The sequence below is a fragment of the Vicia villosa genome, unplaced genomic scaffold (assembly GCF_029867415.1).
Source record: "Vicia villosa cultivar HV-30 ecotype Madison, WI unplaced genomic scaffold, Vvil1.0 ctg.000165F_1_1_3, whole genome shotgun sequence".
In the NCBI taxonomy this organism is placed as follows: Eukaryota; Viridiplantae; Streptophyta; class Magnoliopsida; order Fabales; family Fabaceae; genus Vicia; species Vicia villosa.
In genome coordinates, this window is record NW_026705048.1 from 114,881 (window position 1) to 135,106 (window position 20,226).

The 20,226-nt window shown below is 32.6% G+C and overlaps 2 protein-coding genes across 2 annotated transcripts; one reads left to right on the forward strand and one right to left on the reverse strand.

The window, feature by feature from the left end:
- The first annotated feature begins 1,238 nt into the window (after window positions 1-1,238).
- Window positions 1,239-3,695, forward strand: LOC131624872 (uncharacterized). The gene is made up of 2 exons (XM_058895792.1): window positions 1,239-3,020; window positions 3,084-3,695. The coding sequence occupies exons 1-2, from the start codon at window positions 1,239-1,241 to the stop codon at window positions 3,693-3,695; spliced, it is 2,394 nt and encodes a 797-aa protein (XP_058751775.1).
- A 9,764-nt stretch (window positions 3,696-13,459) lies between these two features.
- Window positions 13,460-15,432, reverse strand: LOC131624867 (uncharacterized). The gene is made up of 6 exons (XM_058895786.1): window positions 15,304-15,432; window positions 15,045-15,126; window positions 14,591-14,769; window positions 14,302-14,356; window positions 14,073-14,126; window positions 13,460-13,554 (listed from the first exon to the last, which is right to left on the reverse strand). The coding sequence occupies exons 1-5, from the start codon at window positions 15,370-15,372 to the stop codon at window positions 14,110-14,112; spliced, it is 402 nt and encodes a 133-aa protein (XP_058751769.1). The 5' UTR covers window positions 15,373-15,432; the 3' UTR covers window positions 13,460-13,554; window positions 14,073-14,109.
- Between the last annotated feature and the right edge of the window lie 4,794 nt (window positions 15,433-20,226).

The window sequence follows — 20,226 nt, forward strand, 5'->3', positions numbered from 1 at the left end:
GAATATCACAATTCACCCCTCCGTCTCTCGTGTTTGGAGTTAATTTGCCAACACAAGGAGTCCATCCAATGATTTAAATCGCATCTTGAAATAGTAACTGCACTTGAATATGCATAGGCACACCGCCATCTTTTTCTTTAGGCGTGTGGGACTCATGGAAGCCAACATCGTAAAATAGTTCATCTTCAATTGTATGCATTTAATGCATATGTTACCTAAAACAACTACTCTCATTAATCAAGGAGTCTCCGCTCAATGGATAAAGTCACATCGGTTCATGCTTATGGGCCTACCGCTCTCGAGGGCTTCCTCATGCTGTTGTAGGAGTATGTGTCCTATTCACTCCAAGTCACTGGATCTTAATCCAGTGGCGGATCTATAGGGGTGCGGGTAGGTGCAGCTGCACCCCTCACTTTTAAAAAAAATAAAAATTTAATAACGTAAACAAGGTCGGTTTGAACAAATTAAAAACAAAACTTTGAAGTAGTAGCTATTATTACACTAATTGTCTAACATTCTATCTCAATAAGTTAACGCTTCAAATTTTTACTTTTTATTTTGCACAATTCCATATGCTACAACTTCTACACGACACTGTTACATCTTCATCTTCCAAAGAAACTTCTAAACTATAGTTTTTGCAAAACTTTTTCTTTTCTTCCTTTTCCACAAATAAAAAAGCAAGCAAAGCTATCAATTATTTCTACGGCGACGACGATAAAAAAATTGTTTGTTCACAGCTTCAACAGTGACAACGGTTTCGAGTTTGACAACAACAGCTTCGACTTCGACAACCACTTCAACAGCTTCGACTTTGTCTTTGTTTACGGTTTCGACTTCGACTTTGATAACAACTACAACTTCAGCTTTATTTACGGTTCGTTCACTGATATTCTTATTATAAAGTGTTCTTCATTCATGAACAAACAGTGACAACTTTTTTCATGGCTTATTCATGGCTTTAAGATTTTGCATTTAAAGTTTGTGTTATCTTTTACTTTCATGAACAAACAAAATATTGCTTCCTGATTTACTTTAATAATTTCAATTCTAAATTGGTTTTATGTGATGATGTGTTTTCTACCTATAAACTATAAATTTAATGTTTGATATTTTAAATGCTAAATTAAATTTTAGTTTGATTTTTAGATTTTATTATATTTAATTTAAGTGTGAATGTGTGATTGATTATTTAAAAAGTGAGATTGATTATTTGTGTATTTTTTAGGAGCTATATAATGCTCAAACATAAGAAAATCGATGCATTTTTCAAAAGGAAAATTTCCGATGAAAATGAAAATTGTATAGCTTCAACATCGACACTTGAGGAGCGAGCTTTCGGTGATCAAACAATTCAAGTTCAACCAAATGATCAACCTCACAAGATTCAAAAAGTCACCATGGAAGAATTTGATATCAATTGTTTAGAACGTGATCCCGGTAAACGTCTCCAAATTTGGGAATATCCAGTAAATCAAAGAGATGAAGTTCGAAGAGATTATCTTAATTGGGGTCCCTATCAATGCCAATTAGAAAAGTATCCCTTTAATGGAGATAAATATCCAAGACGATTTCAAGCATCTTGGTTTAAAATGTTCCCTTCATGGCTAGAGTATTCTCCAACTAATGATGCTGCTTATTGTTTACTTTGTTACTTGTTTTGTAAAAAACCAAGTGGGCATCCCGGAGCTGACGTCTTTACTAGAAAGGGATTTAAAGCATGGAGAAAGGTCAATTTCGGAAAGAAATGTGCTTTTCTTATTCATATTGGAGATAGTCCTTGTTCCCCTCACAATAATGCTTTGAAATCTTCTCAAGACTTGTTCAATCAATCAATTCACATCAGAAATGTTTTTAATGTGCAGTGTGCCGATCAAGTCATCCAAAATAGACTTCGTCTCAAGAGCTCTATTGATTCTATTCGTTGGCTCGCATTTCAAGCTTGTTCTTTTAGAGGCCATGATGAATCACTTGGATCGAAAAATAGAGGTAACTTTCTTGAAATGGTAAAACTCTTAGCATCATACAATGATGAACTTGCAAAAGTTGTATTAGAGAATGCTCCATATAATTCAAAGTATACCTCTCATTCAATTCAAAAGGAAATTTTGCATATCATATCTAGTAAAGCGAAAAGTTATATTCGAGAAGAGATTGAGGATTCTAAATTTTGCATAATTGTTGATGAATCGCGTGATGAATCTTTGAGGGAGCAAATGGCTATTATCTTGAGGTTTGTGGATAAAAATGGGTGTATTCAAGATCGATTTTTTGAGCTTGTGCATGTTAAAGACACTATGGCGATCACTCTTAAAAATGCAATTTGTGATGTTCTTTCTCGACATGGTCTAAATGTTTCAGATATTCGTGGGCAGGGGTATGATGGTGCTAGTAATATGAGAGGGGAGTGGAATGGATTGCAGGCACTATTTCTCAAGGATTGTCCTTATGCCTATTACATACATTGTTTTGCACATAGATTACAACTTGTTTTGGTTGCTGCTTCAAGAGAAGTTTTTACTGTTCATGATTTCTTTTCACACTTGACTCTTATTGACAATGTTGTATGTTCCTCTAGTAAGCGCCATGATGAATTGCAAGATGCCATATTAGAGGAGATTTCAAATTTGCTAGAGATTGGTGAGCTTGATAGTGGTAAAGGACAAAATCAAATTGGCACTTTGAAACGAGCCGGAGATACACGGAGCTCACATTTCTCTTCTGTTCGTAGTATGATAGATTTGCATAATCCAACTTGTGTGGTTCTTAAGGATATTAGAAAAAATGGAAGAAGTTATGCGACACGTGGGGATGCTAATGCTGGTTATAAGTTTATGAAATCATTTGAGTTCACATTAATTTTGCACATGATGAGAGAGCTTATGGGAATTACAGATCGTTTGTGTCAAGTTTTACAAAAGAAATCTCAAGATATACTTAATGCTATGCAGTTAGTCTCCACTACAAAGACATTAATTCAAAAGTTGAGAGATGATGGGTGGGATGATTTATTGAAAGATGTGATATTGTTTTGTGAAGAACATGATATTGATTCCCCTGATTGTAATGCTGTTTATATAGAGCGTGATGGTTGTGCACGTCATCAAATGGATCACATCACAGTGGGTCAACATTTTAGAGTGAATCTCTTTTGTGTTACAATTGATCAACAACTACAGGAATTGAATCATAGATTTTGTGAGCAAACAATGGAGCTTTTAAGTCTAAGCAATAGTTTGGTTCCTAAGGATATTTACAAAGCATTTGATATGAATAATATATGTGCTCTTGTAAATAAATTCTATCCTACGGATTTTAGTGAGCATGAGAAAATTAGTTTGAGATATCAACTTCAACACTTTCATCTTGATGTTGTTGGTCATCCAGATTTAAATTGCTTGTCAACTATGTCTGAATTGTGTGAAGCTCTAAAAAAGACAGGGAAGGCGGATACATATTATTTGATTGATCGACTAATCCGTCTTATCTTAACTCTTCCGGTTTCTACAGCTACTACAGAAAGATCGTTCTCAGCAATGAAGATAATCAAGACAAGATTGCGCAATAAAATGGAGGATGAATTTCTTGCTGACAATATGATGCTTTACATTGAAAAAGAAATAGTTGACCACTTCAGTACTGATTCAATTATTGATGAATTCAAGTCTTTAAAAGAGCGGAAGGCGGTACTTTAATTTGAGGTTGGATATCTCCTTTTATATACTCTATTTCTATTTTCTGTTGAAGTTATTTTGAATATTTGGAAAAATTGTATTTGAGTTTTATAAAATTTTAGTAAATTGCAATTATAATATTTTAGTTAATTCTTGCCGCCCCCTAATATTTTAGGCAAGATCCGCCACTGTCTTAATGCAATGGTCACTTGCACTCCCAATAGACTATACAACGACAATTACAGTGGTATCTCATATATGAGTGTGACCTTGATTGAAACTCATGTATGATTCATTACACGCTTGTTAAATTTCACCTTAATATCTTAGGAACTTGAAGTGGTAACGTTTTTTTCGCAAGTACCTTATGTGTACATCAAAAAAAGTGTCTCAACCACACCAAAAGCCTTCTACGAGAGTATTCATTATCTGACCAACTATTTTATGTTCCATTAGAAGATAATCATTTGGAAGCATCCTCTTAGTTGTTATATTTCTCTTTTCTCTCTTATTTTCTTCCTAAACAAAACTCAAATATCAAAAATCACTCTAACTCATTTAAACAAATATATACTTCAATAAAAGAGCCTTAAAATAAGCAAACACAATTACGGGACCGTTTTACTTAAAAATTCAGTGCATAAAAAATATTTGAGTTTCTCACCAATTTTTTATGGTATTTGGTTAATAATAGTCAATTAAAAAAATATAAACTTACTGCAAAATAATATATAAACTTACTTCAAAAAGAAGAATACTATATAAGCTTATAAGTTCTAGTAAGTATGACATATGCTTGCTTCAGGAAAAAAAAACACATCCTTTTGTAAATTTCATGATTGAAAATTTATGGAGTAATTGTGATATAGATCGGTAAAAGAGACTACTAAAAAGATCCATTATACCATAAAAAATCAAACTCTAAAAGAGAACAATGCTTGGCAGGTGATTTTAATTTTGTTTCCTCAATTAATAAAAGGAAAGAAGTGAGTGCATGAGGGAGGAGTAGAGCTGTCAAATAAGCCCCACATTTGAAAGCCCCACTTATTTAGCCCTATTAAAGTCCTAATATATTAAGCCCATATTGTTGGAGATTTATTTTAGGCTCTAAAATTGTAGGCCCTTTACATAATATATTTTCTTTTGGCCCCATTGAGAGGGCCCTATTTTATTCCAAAACTTGCATAATATTCTATTCTCTCAGCAAAGAGTTTAAACAAAAAGTACTATTTTAAAGCATAATCCTTTGATTCTTAAATCACACTTATAGTAGTGGCCATATCTTTTTATGTCTTTGAAATTACATCAGTAATAATATCTACATCTTGCTTCAACTTCCCACGTATATTTAGATTAAAAATTTAAGAATTATAATTACTCATTTGTTAAGAAATACTTAAATGTTCAATAAGTTAAGAATTTTAAGAATTATAATTGTTTGTTTGTTAAACATAAAGTACTTTTATTTTAAAGCCAAATTAATGAAAGAGACTAAAGAGAAGTACATTTGTTAAAATTAGTTTTATTTTGTTTTTGTTTATTTATATCTTTTAATGTTGGTTTGTTTGAAAGTATTATTTGAATTCATTTTTTATCTGTATAATTGATTTGTCATTAAAAAAGGCTAATTGATATTACTTCATTTTATCGTAATTTGTTATGTTAGTGGAGTTTTTTATTGATAAGATAATAGTGAAATTATCTATATAAAATATGAGCTTTATTTTTTTATTTTTTGAAAAAACTTTTTTTAAATCTTTTTTAAAAAGTTGTTTTATTTTGAAAATTTTTAACAGTTTTTTTAATATTAAAATTTATTTTTTATTCTTCATAATTATGTTTTTTTAATTTTATTTGGGCCTTATGACCCCCTTTTGAATTTTAGGGCCTTCTAACTTTAGGCCCTATGTATTTGAGGGCTTACTATTGTTAAACATTTTTAGGCCCTCTTATTATTGGGGCTGGGGCCCAAATTAATTGGCCCCTTAAATTGACAGCTCTAGGGAGGAGCCAAGTGTGTGTGGAGTTTAATAAGTTTATTAAACACATGGCATTTACTGATGTGCCGATTTTGGGAAAAAAATCAATTGAATTAGGTGTGGCGATAGAGCTATGAGTAGACTAGATATATTCCTTTATACTCCTTCATGAGACAATAAGGTCCTATGCCTTTGATTCCAGATGTCCTCTAGTCTCTAATCAAGGTCTTCACTATCGCCTGACCTATGGCGAGATTTCCTTAGGAGGTGGAGATCTTGGAATTTAGTTCGACCATAATTTAGGCGTGTTTCTCACATTTAATTTGGTCTATCAACAAGAATCTCAATAAGTGATTCTCCTTCAAGTCATACGACTTTTAACGTGCCTTGTTGCAAATGACCTGATAGTCACCCGGTAAATATTCCAGAAAAGGGAGGTGGGCACCAGTGAATTTTATGGCCTCAAATGTTGGATGTTTCCGCATAGAGGAATGAGGAGACAGATCATTTCCTACTGACAAAGAATGCTCGCTCGCCCCGTCCTCCTTAGGGATCCGGATTGCACTGTCCTTTGGGGGCAAGGGAGGAACACTTACCACACTTATGGGTTTTAGTGGCATTGGCGCTCATTAGAGGAGTCACCCTCAACTTTCCTTTTGGCCTGATTAGTAACCAATCCATCTATGCGACTTTTGTGACTATCAATCCCTTGTTACTGGCGAGTGACCTTTCTCTTAGCCATGCACTCCTTCCTTTTGGCTAGAAGAATGAAGCACATTTTCTCTACAAAATAATAAAATAAAAAGCATAAGTGTCCTAGATAATAAATAATCTAAAAATAAGGGTCACTATAATACTAAACTTACTCAAATACTTATCTATCTCACTATCCCCCTAGTCTAATATGATACTTGTACGAGAGTTCATAACCTTAAATTCGTCCAAAAGTTGAACTACCGCCGTCTCATTAGGCATGAGGTAATCAAAGTTATTACCGGTTATCGTCACCATTTTATCTCTTTAGATTAGAGGGAAGCGAGGGGCACTGTCTATCCTAGTTGTGACTGTAGAGCTGCCCTAATCAAACGCCAGTCGTTGGGAGAAATTTAGGAGGGGAAAATGTTGGACGCCACCAGAACTTCCACAATGGATGGGGTGAATGGAACTAGAATTCCTAAATCATGGATGATATGGAGGTTCAAGTAGAAGCGGGTGTTGGGAAAGTCATATGGGGAGGCCATATTAACCCTTTCAACTTCAAAGCATGCCTCCAAGATTACTTCATCCTCGTCGCCAGAACATGGGAGGTTGACATGACTCTAAAAAGAGTTTATCCTCTCCTCACTGGTATAATAGGTATCGAAGTCATCGATCCCCTTGTGCCTAGAATCGATGGAAGCCATTAACTTCATGTTTCTTGAAAAAACACAAGGGAAAAAGGATTGAATATCAGTACCACTAGTTTCGTCACTATTGGAACTAGTGAAACTCTCACAACTACCAAATATGTGTGAATCCAATAATATGTAATCAACCTTTCCATCAAGATGTTTGGCGTTCCTATAGCAATTATTCCATATTTTTATGCACTCATTGTGAGTAAAAGGATCTACTAGGTTGTCACTCTCGCCTAAATCCCTAATTATCGCCATAAATGAGGAAAAATGGAAGAAAGGGTAACAGATTTGTACCTACAAATAGGGGTTGAGAGCTTGATGTTGAAGCGGTAAAGCGAAAAACAACAAAAGTTTTGGAAATATTTATCCGGGAAATTATCGTCTCCACAGGGATTAGTGCATTGAACTGCCGTTCAATAAGTCTTGTGTTTATGAGTTTGGGTTAAAATGAGTTTAAAGTAAATCGCGGGAATTAAACTATGAACAAGAAAAGAATTTCATTATTCGGACAATAGAGACTCTCGAGATTTGGAACTCATATACCCGTTAAATACTTAAACTTACTACTCAGTTGAAATCAACCTAAACTACTCATCAACATCATCATGTACCACTCACACAGAGGTTATGTCTAACGCAAAGTGAGAAATCAACCGTTTTGCTCGCGTCAACGATTTCTCAGCACAACACGAACAACACAGAAGCATTAAACTTTGATACACAAGTGAATACTAAGCCTTAATCTATATCTAGAATTAAAACCCAATAAATGTTCTTCCTAAATCCGGATTCGAATTATCCATGTTTGAAACAATCCAAATCCACATAGAGAAAGCAATCACTAATGAAGATTTGTAATGAAAGCATTAAACAACACCATGAGCAATAAATATACATATAAACAAAGCATACTTACAACAAAACTCCAACATAAATGGTTACAAAGAGAAGAGGAAGAGAAGAAAACCCAATTTTTCGCAGTGTCAAACACGATCCACTAAGCTCCCGACCCCGGATCATCCATGAGCAAGCCATAAATGTTGTTTTCTAAGCTCTAATGTACAAAAAATGAAGGTGATAACTTTGGGAACAAATACCCCAAAGCATAACCCTAAAAAAAAATGATTTTTCCCTATTTAACACTTTCTAAACCGCCCAGACCGCGCTTAGCGCGCAAAACCGCGCTTAGCCCGCTCAATAGAAAAATGAAATCTTATTTTGGGCATAACTTGAGAACCGTAACTCCGATTTGCGCCCGGTTCGAAGCGTTGGAAAGCTTATTCTATGCTCTATCTAACAATGAATAAATGACAACCAAATTGATGATTTTTATCATCCTTATATTAATCCTTATCCGCTGACGAATTGGTAAAATCGCGCGTTTGAAGCGGTGTCTTCGACACTTTATTGCTCATGCTCCAAATACGCATCAATACCTACAAAATGAATAGAAAACAATCAAACGGTACATTAATGAATAAAAAATGCAAAGAGTATGTAATATGTACAAATATAACGAAAATGCACGCGTTCACGCATAAGTTAAGGAAAAAGAGACGATAAGTGTCGTAAAACTATATACACAAATAACTACAATTTAGCACTTATCAAACTCTCCCCGACTTAGACTTGTTTGTCCCCAAACAAGAATTAATCAACCTAAGCAAACAAACGCAATTTCCAAAAAATCATGCTCAACAAGTTTTACAAACCGAAAGTAAATGTATGGTATACAAATATCAAAAGTACACGCAAGACAGTGCTTACCACTAAACTACACCAAAACAAAGAATATGAAACAAAGTCTAATGAACAAAACACATGTCAAATATTCAAAAGCAATACATGTTCAAGAATGAATCACGCCTAACACACAAATCATCAAGGGATGAAAAACAAATATGAGGGACCACTCACACACAACAATCATGCCAACATCAATTCAAATTATGCATTCATCTAAAAAAACTCATGTTGAAAGTACAAAAGCAAAAATCACAAGGGCTTCAAGGGTTGTAATGTGGGTTAGGTAACAAACATTTGTTTTTTCAAGATAAACGGAACAAAAACTTGCCTAATCAAATGAGAGTGATCATTTCTCACAATCTCAAGCACTCACGAATTTCCTTCATCTTTTTCTCTTTTTCCATTGTTACACCAATCCATACAACTTATTAACACAACCATTATTCTATTTTTTTCTTATTTTTTTCAATTCTTTTTCATTTTTTTCTTTTTCTTTATCACTTTTCTTTTTGACTTTTTTGTTTCTTTCTCAACCGCATAACAAACTACCTTTTCTTCTCCCCAACTTGAATACAACCAAACGTGTAATGTGAATGCTCCTAAACGCATTAGGCAAGGGTAAAAATTCAACCCCAAATCTTGGTTATGGTTCAAGAAAAATATTAGAATCCATACAAAAATGAGCTCAACACTAACATGGATTCTAACAAAAGGCTCAAAGGGGTTTAGCAAATTCTCACTCACTTACAAGGTAGATTGACTATTTGGTCAAGTGGTTATGCTCAAAATCAAAAAAATGCCTTGATCATTTTAGTGCTATCATACAAATCAACACAAATACAAGATTAAACATAATTCAAACGAGTTAAACAAGAAAGTTGGTCTCCATGCAATTTAGTAAACAATGGAAAGGTTCCTCACATTGGTTATGAACTAAAGTGATTCAAAATTGGACAAGAATTGCAATAGAATAAATGTCATGTAAGTTGTACAAAGCCTAAGGTTCATAAACATGTTATGTTCTAGAAAAGCAATAAACACTAACCTTAGCAATGCAACTCTCTTTAAACTTTTCACACTACCATAACATTTTCTTGTTTAGACAATCAAATTTGAACAATCACCAAATGCATCCTCAAGCTAATCAAAAACAAAATTTGAGAACAAACAAAACTATATTTCTAACAACCTACAAAATTTGAACTAAAACTAACTAAATACAAACAACATAAACTAAAAACCGTTGGGTTGCCTCCCAACTAGCGCTTGTTTCACGTCGTAAGCTCGACGCCTTTATTTATGCACAATCCTCCAAGTTGCCTCTTTACACAGTTAGTTCCACCGACGGTGACATCTAACCAAACATTTAGCAAACGTGAAGGGAAACAAACAATACTATAACAAATTTACAAGTATAGAAAACATGTGCAAGTATAGTAAACATATACAAGTATCAATATAAACAAGTGAGAATATACAATATGTGCGATATATACAAAACTCAACACTACAGAAACTATTGCAATGCAAATTCCATAAAACACCAATCCCCGGCAACGGCGCCATTTTGTTGAAGCGGTAAAGTGGCAAACAACAAAAGTTTTGGAAATATTTATCCGGGAAATTATCGTCTCCACAGGAATTAGTGCATTAAACTGTCGTTCGATAAGTCTTGTGTTTATGAGTTTGGGTTAAAATGAGTTTAAAGTAAATTGCGGGAATTAAACTATGAACAAGAAAAGAATTTCATTATTCGGACAATAGAGACTCTCGAGATTTGGAACTCATATACATATACCCGTTAAATACTTAAACTTACTACTCAGTTGAAATCAACCTAAACTACTCATCAACATCATCACGTACCACTCACACAGAGGTTATGTCTAACGCAAAGTGAGAAATCAACCGTTTTGCTCGCGTCAACGATTTCTCAGCACAACACGAACAACACGGGAGCATTAAACTTTGATACACAAGTGAATACTAAGCCTTAATCTATATCTAGAATTAAAACCCAATAAATGTTCTTCCTAAATCCGGATTCGAATCATCCATGTCTGAAACAATCCAAATCCACATAGAGAAAGCAATCACTAATGAAGATTTGTAATGAAAGCATTAAACAACACCATGAGCAATAAATATACAAATAAACAAAGCATACTTACAACAAAACTCCAACATAAATGGTTACAAAGAGAAGAGGAAGAGAAGAAAACCCAATTTCTCGCGGTGTCAAATACGATCCACTAAGCTCCCGACCCCGGATCATCCATGAGCAAGCCATAAATGTTGTTTTCTAAGCTCTAATGTACAAAAAATGAAGGTGATGACTTTGGGAACAAATACCCCAAAGCATAACCCTAAAAAAATATGATTTTCCCTATTTAACACTTTCTAAACCGCCCAGACCGCGCTTAGCGCGCAAAACCGCGCTTAGCCCGCTCAACAGAAAAATGAAATCTTATTTTGGGCATAACTTGAGAACCGTAACTCAGATTTGCGCCCGGTTCGAAACGTTGGAAAGCTTATTCCATGCTCTATCTAACAATGAATAAATGACAACCAAATTGATGATTTTTATCATCCTTATTTTAATCCTTATCCGCTGACGAATTGGTAAAATCGCGCGTTTGAAGCGGTGTCTTCGACACTTTATTGCTCATGCTCCAAATACGCATCAATACCTACAGAATGAATAGAAAACAATCAAACGGTACATTAATGAATCAAAAATGCAAAGAGTATGTAATATGTACAAATATAACGAAAATGCAGGCGTTCACGCATAAGTTAAGGAAAAAGAGACGATAAGTGTTGTAAAACTATATACACAAATAACTACAATTTAGCACTTATCACTTGAGCTTGAGAAAACTGGAAAATAAGTGTTCTCTTGATAGACTTTGAGGGAGTTTTCATGAGAACTTTTAAAATGGAGATATGCAAAAGGTTAAGATGATTAAGGCTAAATCCCTTTTATAGGGATTTGAAGGCTAGTCATATGGGTAATCAAGGGTCTCTCCCTAGGTTCCCAAGCAATCATAAAATATTCCTCACATTTTTTACAGATGTGATGGATTAATATAATTTTGACTTCCCATGGCTAAATCATAATTGATCACATTTAATGTTTTGCATGCCTTCACCTCAACCGACGTTTGGATATTTTATCTCAACTGGGGCTAAAGGATCCACTTTATTAAATCCTAGAGGTTTACCCTGGGTCATACTTGAGGGACTAACCCCAGGTACGCCCGAGGGACTCACCCCAAGTGCATCTGAGGGACTCGCCCCATGACATGCTTGAGGGACCCGTCTAAATGAGAGGAGGCAAATAAATTAAATCATTTATCCCTTTACATGTCCTTATGAAAGTTGTTTACTGGTATATTTATAAAAGGCCCACGGGAAGTGGAATAGACTTATCTAAGGTGATACACTGTGTCCCTTCAGTAGGCTTCCTAGTCGCCTATTTAATGGAATGTGTGTGTTATTTAGTTATATTGCCTGATTGTCTATATCACTTGCCCACTTGTTAAAATGAGGGAAATAACATGTATTTATCCATAACAGTAAGGGAGAGGTAGGCAAAAGGGGGAAGCCATGTTCTACAGAGTAATAGGGAAAATAACTACACATTTCACACGCTCTTGAGAGAAGGAAGTGTTGTAGTACCCTCCTAGATTCTAAGTTCCAAATCCAAGAGATTCCTATAAATACCTAAACCTTAAGGTTAAGAGGGTTAATCTATTCATCCAACAATCACTCATATACATAGTTTCTAATCATCCATGCGTGAGCTTGCTCTATCACAACAACAACCCTAAAACCCTCAGACAACCCTACACAATTAGTGGTTGTCACTCATTGTATTTTTTGCAAATACAATTTGCAGCAATAAAAGTTAATTTATTTTGAAATTAATATTAATAATGAGGTTAGAGATGAGTAAGGGTGGCAAACAGACATGTCCGCTCCGTTTAGGTCTGTCCCACAAAAACTTACAAAATAACGGGGTGGGGTAGACTTTGTTGAAGGTGCGGACCTAAGACCTTGTACCGCCCCGCAAAATATTAATGTGTGCGAGGAGGACTCGCGGATATTGCACACTTTAAGCATATAAATTACAAATTTTCATGTTAATACCCGCACCTACATAAAACGGGACGAAGTGGACATATTAAAAGGTGCGAAGCTAAAATCTTGGTCAATAAAAAAAATGCAGACAAAACATATTAATTTGATTAGTTTTGCCACCATTAGAGATGAGTATTACTTGAATACTACTATTAATTTGATTTTGCACGCCAAACATATCCTTTTTCTTGTTGCCAAATTTTTAAAATGTTTAATCTTATTCTTTTTAGTGATTGGATTTTTAATCTAAGATATGCCAGAATCTCTTCATGAATTTAAATTTAAACGTAGGATTATAAGAAATTATATTGGTTTTAAAGTGCTGCATCCATCTCTAAACTATGAAGGAAAAAAATTCTAATCTCAAACATTCATAAATTTCACTTAGATGTAGATCTTATACCACACTCAATGCAAAAAATCACAAGTAATATAAAGATATGATCCAAAGATTTACTTCTAATAAAGACTCCATAATATTATATAGTTTCTTTTTTAAAGTAAACAACTTCAAAGTCTAATGTGCTCTGAAATAGGAAAATAAACTATATATTTATAACATTTAGTTCTTCCATATAACTTGAATGACTATACTGCCATATTATCCTGCTGAACCTGCAACATCCATTCAAATAATAAATATTAGTATACTCTAAAATCAATATTTGAATATGTATAGTAAAAAATCTATTATAATTTAATATACATAGTTAGAAATGTACATAATTATAATCACATGTATCAATATCCATTAGATTATTTTCTTTTATACAAAATATTTTATATTTTAAAATATGATCTAATTTATTTGAAAGGTAAAAGAGAGAAAGAGAGAAAAAAAACATGAATATCAAAATTATTTAAATTATATATATACATTAAATTATATATATACATTAAAGTTTTTGAGTTGTCGTTAAAATACTTAACCAACACTTCAAAGTAACCTTTATAACAATAATTAAAGTTTTTGAGTTGTGGTTGAAATATTTTTCAATTTTTTCTATAAATGATAAAACTCTTTTTAGTAATTACACAATTAAAATATTTTTGATCTAAAATATCTAAAAATGAATTAATTCAAAATCAATTTCCAACACTTCATAGACGTTTTAACTAAAAAAAATAAATACCTTGTAAAGCATATATTATATTGTTGGCAATGATGATTCAATAATAAAGTCCCCCTGTTGATTGAAAATTGACAAGACAACAAAATAAAAAAAAATGTTAAATAAATGAAAATTTGAAAAAAGAAATATGCTTTTCCTAATTATTTTTTATTTTAATTTTTAAAATTTATTAGATTTAATGAATCTAAAAATTAGTTTTTTTTTATAGGATGTGACAAACATCAAATACCTTTCCACCAATCTCCTCTTGAAGCAGCTCCTGAATCATCCTTTTCCCAATTATTCTTTGGTGTTAATAAGATAAAAAAATCATATTAGGAATTTTGATACTAGAAAATAAATTCTACCATTAAATAAAATAAAATAAACCTAAAGTTATTATAGTCCCACGACTCTTGATTTAACTGAAATAATTTTGGTAGTAAAAATAAAATAAGATATACCTAAAAAAAATAAATATAAAGTCTAATTAAAAAGTATATACTTTTAAAAAAATACATGTATTAGAGGCTACTTACAAACGAAGTTACTCCTGCATTTTGTGTTGTCTGAGTATTAGGAATTATGTCCTGGCCACCATAATATATGGATGAAGTGAAGTTACATTGATGGATTCTTTGATCATGGTTGGTGGAACTCATGTTGTTATTTTGTGTATTCTGTGCTTCATTTCCATGGTTTTTGTTTGAGATGTCATCTGTGTGTATGGAAAACAAATTAAAATTGAAAAAAAATATATTATAGCTGAAAAAAATATTAAAGCATTTGTCATATGAGGTGAAGTTGTATTTTATTTTAAGGGAAAATTAGAAAAAGCCTGAATTATTCAATTATAATATTTACTAATGCATATTATTTAATGATCAAGTGATCTAAATTATCATTTACCAAAATTTATATTGACAATTTTAAATCCACATATATGATACTTTATAAAATTCCATAAAATGAGAATCTATGAATATATATTACCTTGAGTTTTAATTAAGGAGTTTAATGTCTTCTTGACAACCTTGTCATTGACTTCATATCGTACAGATTCTCTTCCTAACACCTAAAAATTAATACAACTCAAACAAAATAAATCATCACATTTATATCAATAATATTTCATATTTCTTAAAAAAAAATTACCAGAAACCAACATAAGATTTAAATAAATACCTAAATGATCAAATTCATTTAACCATTAAAATAAAAGAACAACAAAAATAAAGCACTAGAACATTACCAAAGGTGATTGATTAGAAAACATAGAATTAAAAATTCCAGAATTCTTTTGATAATTTTTTCTCTCCATTCTCCTCTTTTCTCTCTAATTTTAATTTACTATCTCAATTCATTTGACCAAAGATGTTATAGCCTTTATTTATAAAAACAGACCAAGAGAAGGTAGATCAAGAAAATGTTTTAAAACAAGCAAACAAAACCATGGGTCTGTTTTATTTTATAAAAAGTAAATGTTGAATAAAATAATACATAATAAATATTTTTAGATAAGTGTTATAAACGCTTTCTGGTCAAGATGATATGTAACACTCTTTCTTTTTTAAAATGACATATATGTGAGTTTAACAGTTTTATTTTTAATACATTTTTAAAATTAAGATTTCACATGATTTTTGTGTAATGTAAAAGTATATGTCAGAAAGTGTGGAAAAGAAACTCAGGCTAACCTTAATTTTTATGGTATTTAGTGGACAATAAATAACACACGCAAAATACTATTAAAAGACTAAATTATATATATATATATATATATATATATATATATATATATATATATATATATATATATATATATATAAAATAAATTTGTTATTAAGGAGAAATTTTACCAAATCAATTGTTAAATTAAAATATTTAATTAATTAATTTTTATTTCCACAAATTATTATAAAATTGTAAAACTATTTAAGAAGTTATTAAATAAGTTTACATAAATGTATAATAAGATTTTAAAAAATATAAATAAATAAAAATGTTTAAGTTACTTAGTTATCATTTTTTTCTTATTTATATAAAATTCATGAATTTAGTCATTCATATAATTTGACAATAATCAATGGTTAATTAATAAAATTTATTGTAAATAGTCAAAATATTCTAACATATATATATAAAAATATTTATGGCCAAAATATATAATTTATTTTGTTTATTTATATAAACTTTTGTATTAATATGGTTTGATATGGTATAAATATTGAGGTTTTAATAATATCAATTTATTGAAAAAAAAGTGTTCTTAAATATATGTTTATCTTTTGATCATTAAAAAATGTATTATTTATTCTTTTAATAGATATGTTATTATTACTAATAAATATCTTAGAAATGAAAAAATTAAGATTAAATATAAAGAAATACAAAGAATATTTTAGACATATTAAAATATAAAATAGATACATTAAATACAATTTTTTTTTTAAAATTTAAAATCTTTTTATTTAAACTTTTTTTATCAAACAAAAAGTATGTTAAAGAGAACAAAATTACAAGAAAGGGTGGACAAAGCCCAACCCATAGAACTTAGCAAAACCTAAAAAAAAGTTTCTCAAGCCATTGTGAACCAAATATGTAAAATTAGACAAAGGAGTTTCATGCCACAAAATAAAATCTTGAATGGAGAGACTTAATGAAACTAATTTGTCTGCACAATGGTTCCCTATCTAAATATATGGGATAGGAAAATTCATGCTATATGTTGTTAACAACTAGTTGTTGTCAAAAGTGATATGAATGGCCTTCATAACACCATGGAATTCTGCATGCAAAGCGAAGGTGTGGCTCATATTTTCGGCAAAGCAGATGAGGAATTTTTATGAGTGGTCTCTGAAGATGCCGCCTGAGGCAGCAAGGCCCGGGATGCCAAGTGCAGTTCCATTAGTATTGCACTTGTTCCATGAAATAAGAGGGGTTTCCAAAAGACTTTGATGATATTAGGGGCATTAGAGGGATGAAGATTAACTCTGAAAGCTTTTAAGACTCTGAAGTCTCAGATGTTGTTAGAGGAGGTTTCTTTTGTGGTATTACCAAAAATCCAGGTATTGGATATTATTCGATTCAAAACGCTATTTCAATGAATGAATTTATTGTTGAATTTTTTCTAATTTCTACAATGCCAGATGACATTGAAGGTGTTAATAATAGCAGCTAGAATAGTAATCTGACCTTGTTTGAACAATGCTCTTTGATAGATTTCCCAAATTCCAAGAAAAGAGAGATGAATGTTGCATTGGAGAATATTAGCTAACCAATTCCTGAAATGTTGCACAAACCTACAGTGGAAGAATAGATGCTCGGTTATTTCAGCAAGGCTCCCACATAACTCGTATTTTGATGGGTTCAAGTAAATTCCTCTATTCCATAGGACCTCGTCATTAGGGGGTATGCTCAAATAAAGATTTAGAAGGGGGTATGCTTAAATTCCAAATTAGTTTAGCCCAATCTATTTGTTGACTAGTAGGAGCTTGAAATAGGTATGCATCATTAAGACTAAGGTACCCTGCTAAGGAATTGAGCCATCTTAGGTTATGTTCTCTACGCTCTCGAGGATTACAAACATTTTTTAGGATGTTATGGACCTATTTTGTTGAAACTTTTCAATAGACTCTCTTCTTGGAAAGGAAATCTTATTTCTCTTGGTGGTTATGTGACTCTCCTAAATGTAGTCTTGAATGATATCCATCTCTTATAGTTTCCCTTCTATAAATTCCTAAAAGGAGTAGTTCAAGATATCATTAAAATCTGGTGTGTTTTCCTTTGGAATGGATAAGAGAATAAGAAGAGAATAAATTGTGTCTCTTGGTCTACTATCTCTAAATCAAAGTTTGAAGGGAGGTCTAGGCATCAAGTACTGTGATCTCTTTAATACAATGTTTCTAAGTAAATGGGCTTGGAGAATATTATCAATACAAATTCTGTTTGGTACTCATTTTTTGACATTTAAATATAGGGATATCAAAGCTTTGATCCTTGACCTCGCTTTGATAGTAAATAACATAATATTTTCTATATGGTGGAGAGATCTAAGGCAGTCCATTGGTGAATGAGAGGAAGATCCATACTGATTTGGAAATGATATATCTTGTAAATTGGGGAATGGGACAAAATTTGATTTTTGGCATCATAGGTGGCTTAGTGTAGTGCCTTTCAAGCTGTTGTTTTCAGGCCTATTCGAGCTTGTGCTGGATTCCGAGCCTAAGGTAGAGGCTGCAAGGCATTGGATCAGTGGTGTGGTGGGACTGGAGAATTAGTTTTTTTGCAGGTATGAATGCAGTCTTGGAAGGTAGCGATTAGGAGGAGCTTGAAATAATCCTTCCGAACATAAATCCTGATATGGATTTAGTATATTCTTTTATTTGTTAGTGAGATGCTTTAGGTTTTTCTGTTAAATCTGCATATGCTAGATTGGTAGATATTTCATCTACAGGTTCTCATTTGGGGATAGACAAAGCCAGTGCTTTTAAGTTGTTGTGAAAAGAAAGTGTGCCTAGCAACATTGACAAAGCCAGTGCTTTTAAGTTGTTGTGAAAAGAAAGTGTGCCTAGCAACATTCAAGTATTTATATGGAGATTTCTTTTGAACATGCTCAAACCATGGACGAACTTGTGAAACAGGGGGTGCTGAGGGGTCCATACAATCTTGTTTGTTCTCTTTGCTTGGGACCTAAGGAATCACACCTTCATCTTTTTTTCCTGTTCCATTGCTGCAACTTTTCGGAAGTGCATTATTGGCAGTTTAGGCATGTGTAGGATACCTCCATGTGACTTGATGGTGAATCATTTGTTGGCTTTTGTAGTTTTGAAGAAAGGATGGACAATTAAGGAATTGAAGCTTTTGCTATGGTTCTTAACTACTTGCACAATTTAGCTAGTAAGGAATGGGATTCTCTTCAAAGAATGGCATAAATGAGCTAAAGAAACTGTGTCCTTAGTAAAAACATTATCGTGGGATTGGTTTGGCGCAAGCTCTAACGGTTTATAAGCATCAATTTAAATGTTTGGCTTGTTAGTATTTTATCTTGCTTCACTTAAGTTAAGCTGTTAGGGTAGTTCACTTGTGGGTTCGCCTTGAACGTTGTTTCTGGTGTTGTATTTGAGTTGAGCACCCCTTGCATTTGCAATTAATACAATCTCTTTAATTATATAAAAATATAAATTCTATACAACCTCTTTATATCCACCATCTGTTATTTATTTTACACTTTTTTTCACATTGCTAATCTCGAACTTATTTGTTTCGTATGTTAAAGGTCATACCACAAACTTGATAAGTTATTGGCAAGTGTACACTACAATGGAAAAGCCATACCACAACGGTTGGAAAAAGGATACCACAATGCATGACCAACCGTTGTGAGGTAAGGGGTGATTGTATGTCAAGTGCTTTCCACCACCGTCGTGAGACCGTGATAATAAGTCAGGACGCGAGCTATATATCACAACAGTTACACTTATCAACCGTTGTGATATATATATATAAGCAAAATATGAATTTATAGGAATAAAAAAGGTACTCTATCCATTACAAGAGAGCTATGGGAAATCTTAATAAGGACTAGCTAAGCGAAACTAGGGGAAACGTAAAATTCCCCTAACCAATCGGATTTTTTAAGGGGATAATGTTGGTGGATGGTCTTGTGGCTATTATTGAGGTTGAAGATCTTGCTGAAAAATCGAAAAGACCTTGTCTTATCTTTAAGGTGGATTTTGAAAAAGCTTATGATTCAGTCCATTGGAATTTTCACGATTATATGTTAATTAGATTATACTTTAGCAATAAATGGATATCTTAGATGAGAGCTTGTATTTTTGTTAATAACTTATCAGTGCAGGTTAATGGCTTCCTTACCCAAGAAAATAACATTCAAAGAGTGTTGAACTAAGGGGGTCCTTTAGCTCCTTTCCTTTTTCTTTTAGTAGGTGATGGGCTTAGTTGTTTGGTTAGGAGGACATATGATCTTGATCTATTTACTGGTTTTGGGGTTGGTAGTTTCAGATTGGTTGTATCTCACCTCCAGTATTCTAATGACATCTTACATGTGCATGAGTCGACCCTAGATAATTTGTGGTGTATTAAGACTATTTTTAGATGGTATGAGAGGGCGTCAGGTATTCGTATAAAATTCTTCTAAAGTAGCCTTATTGGG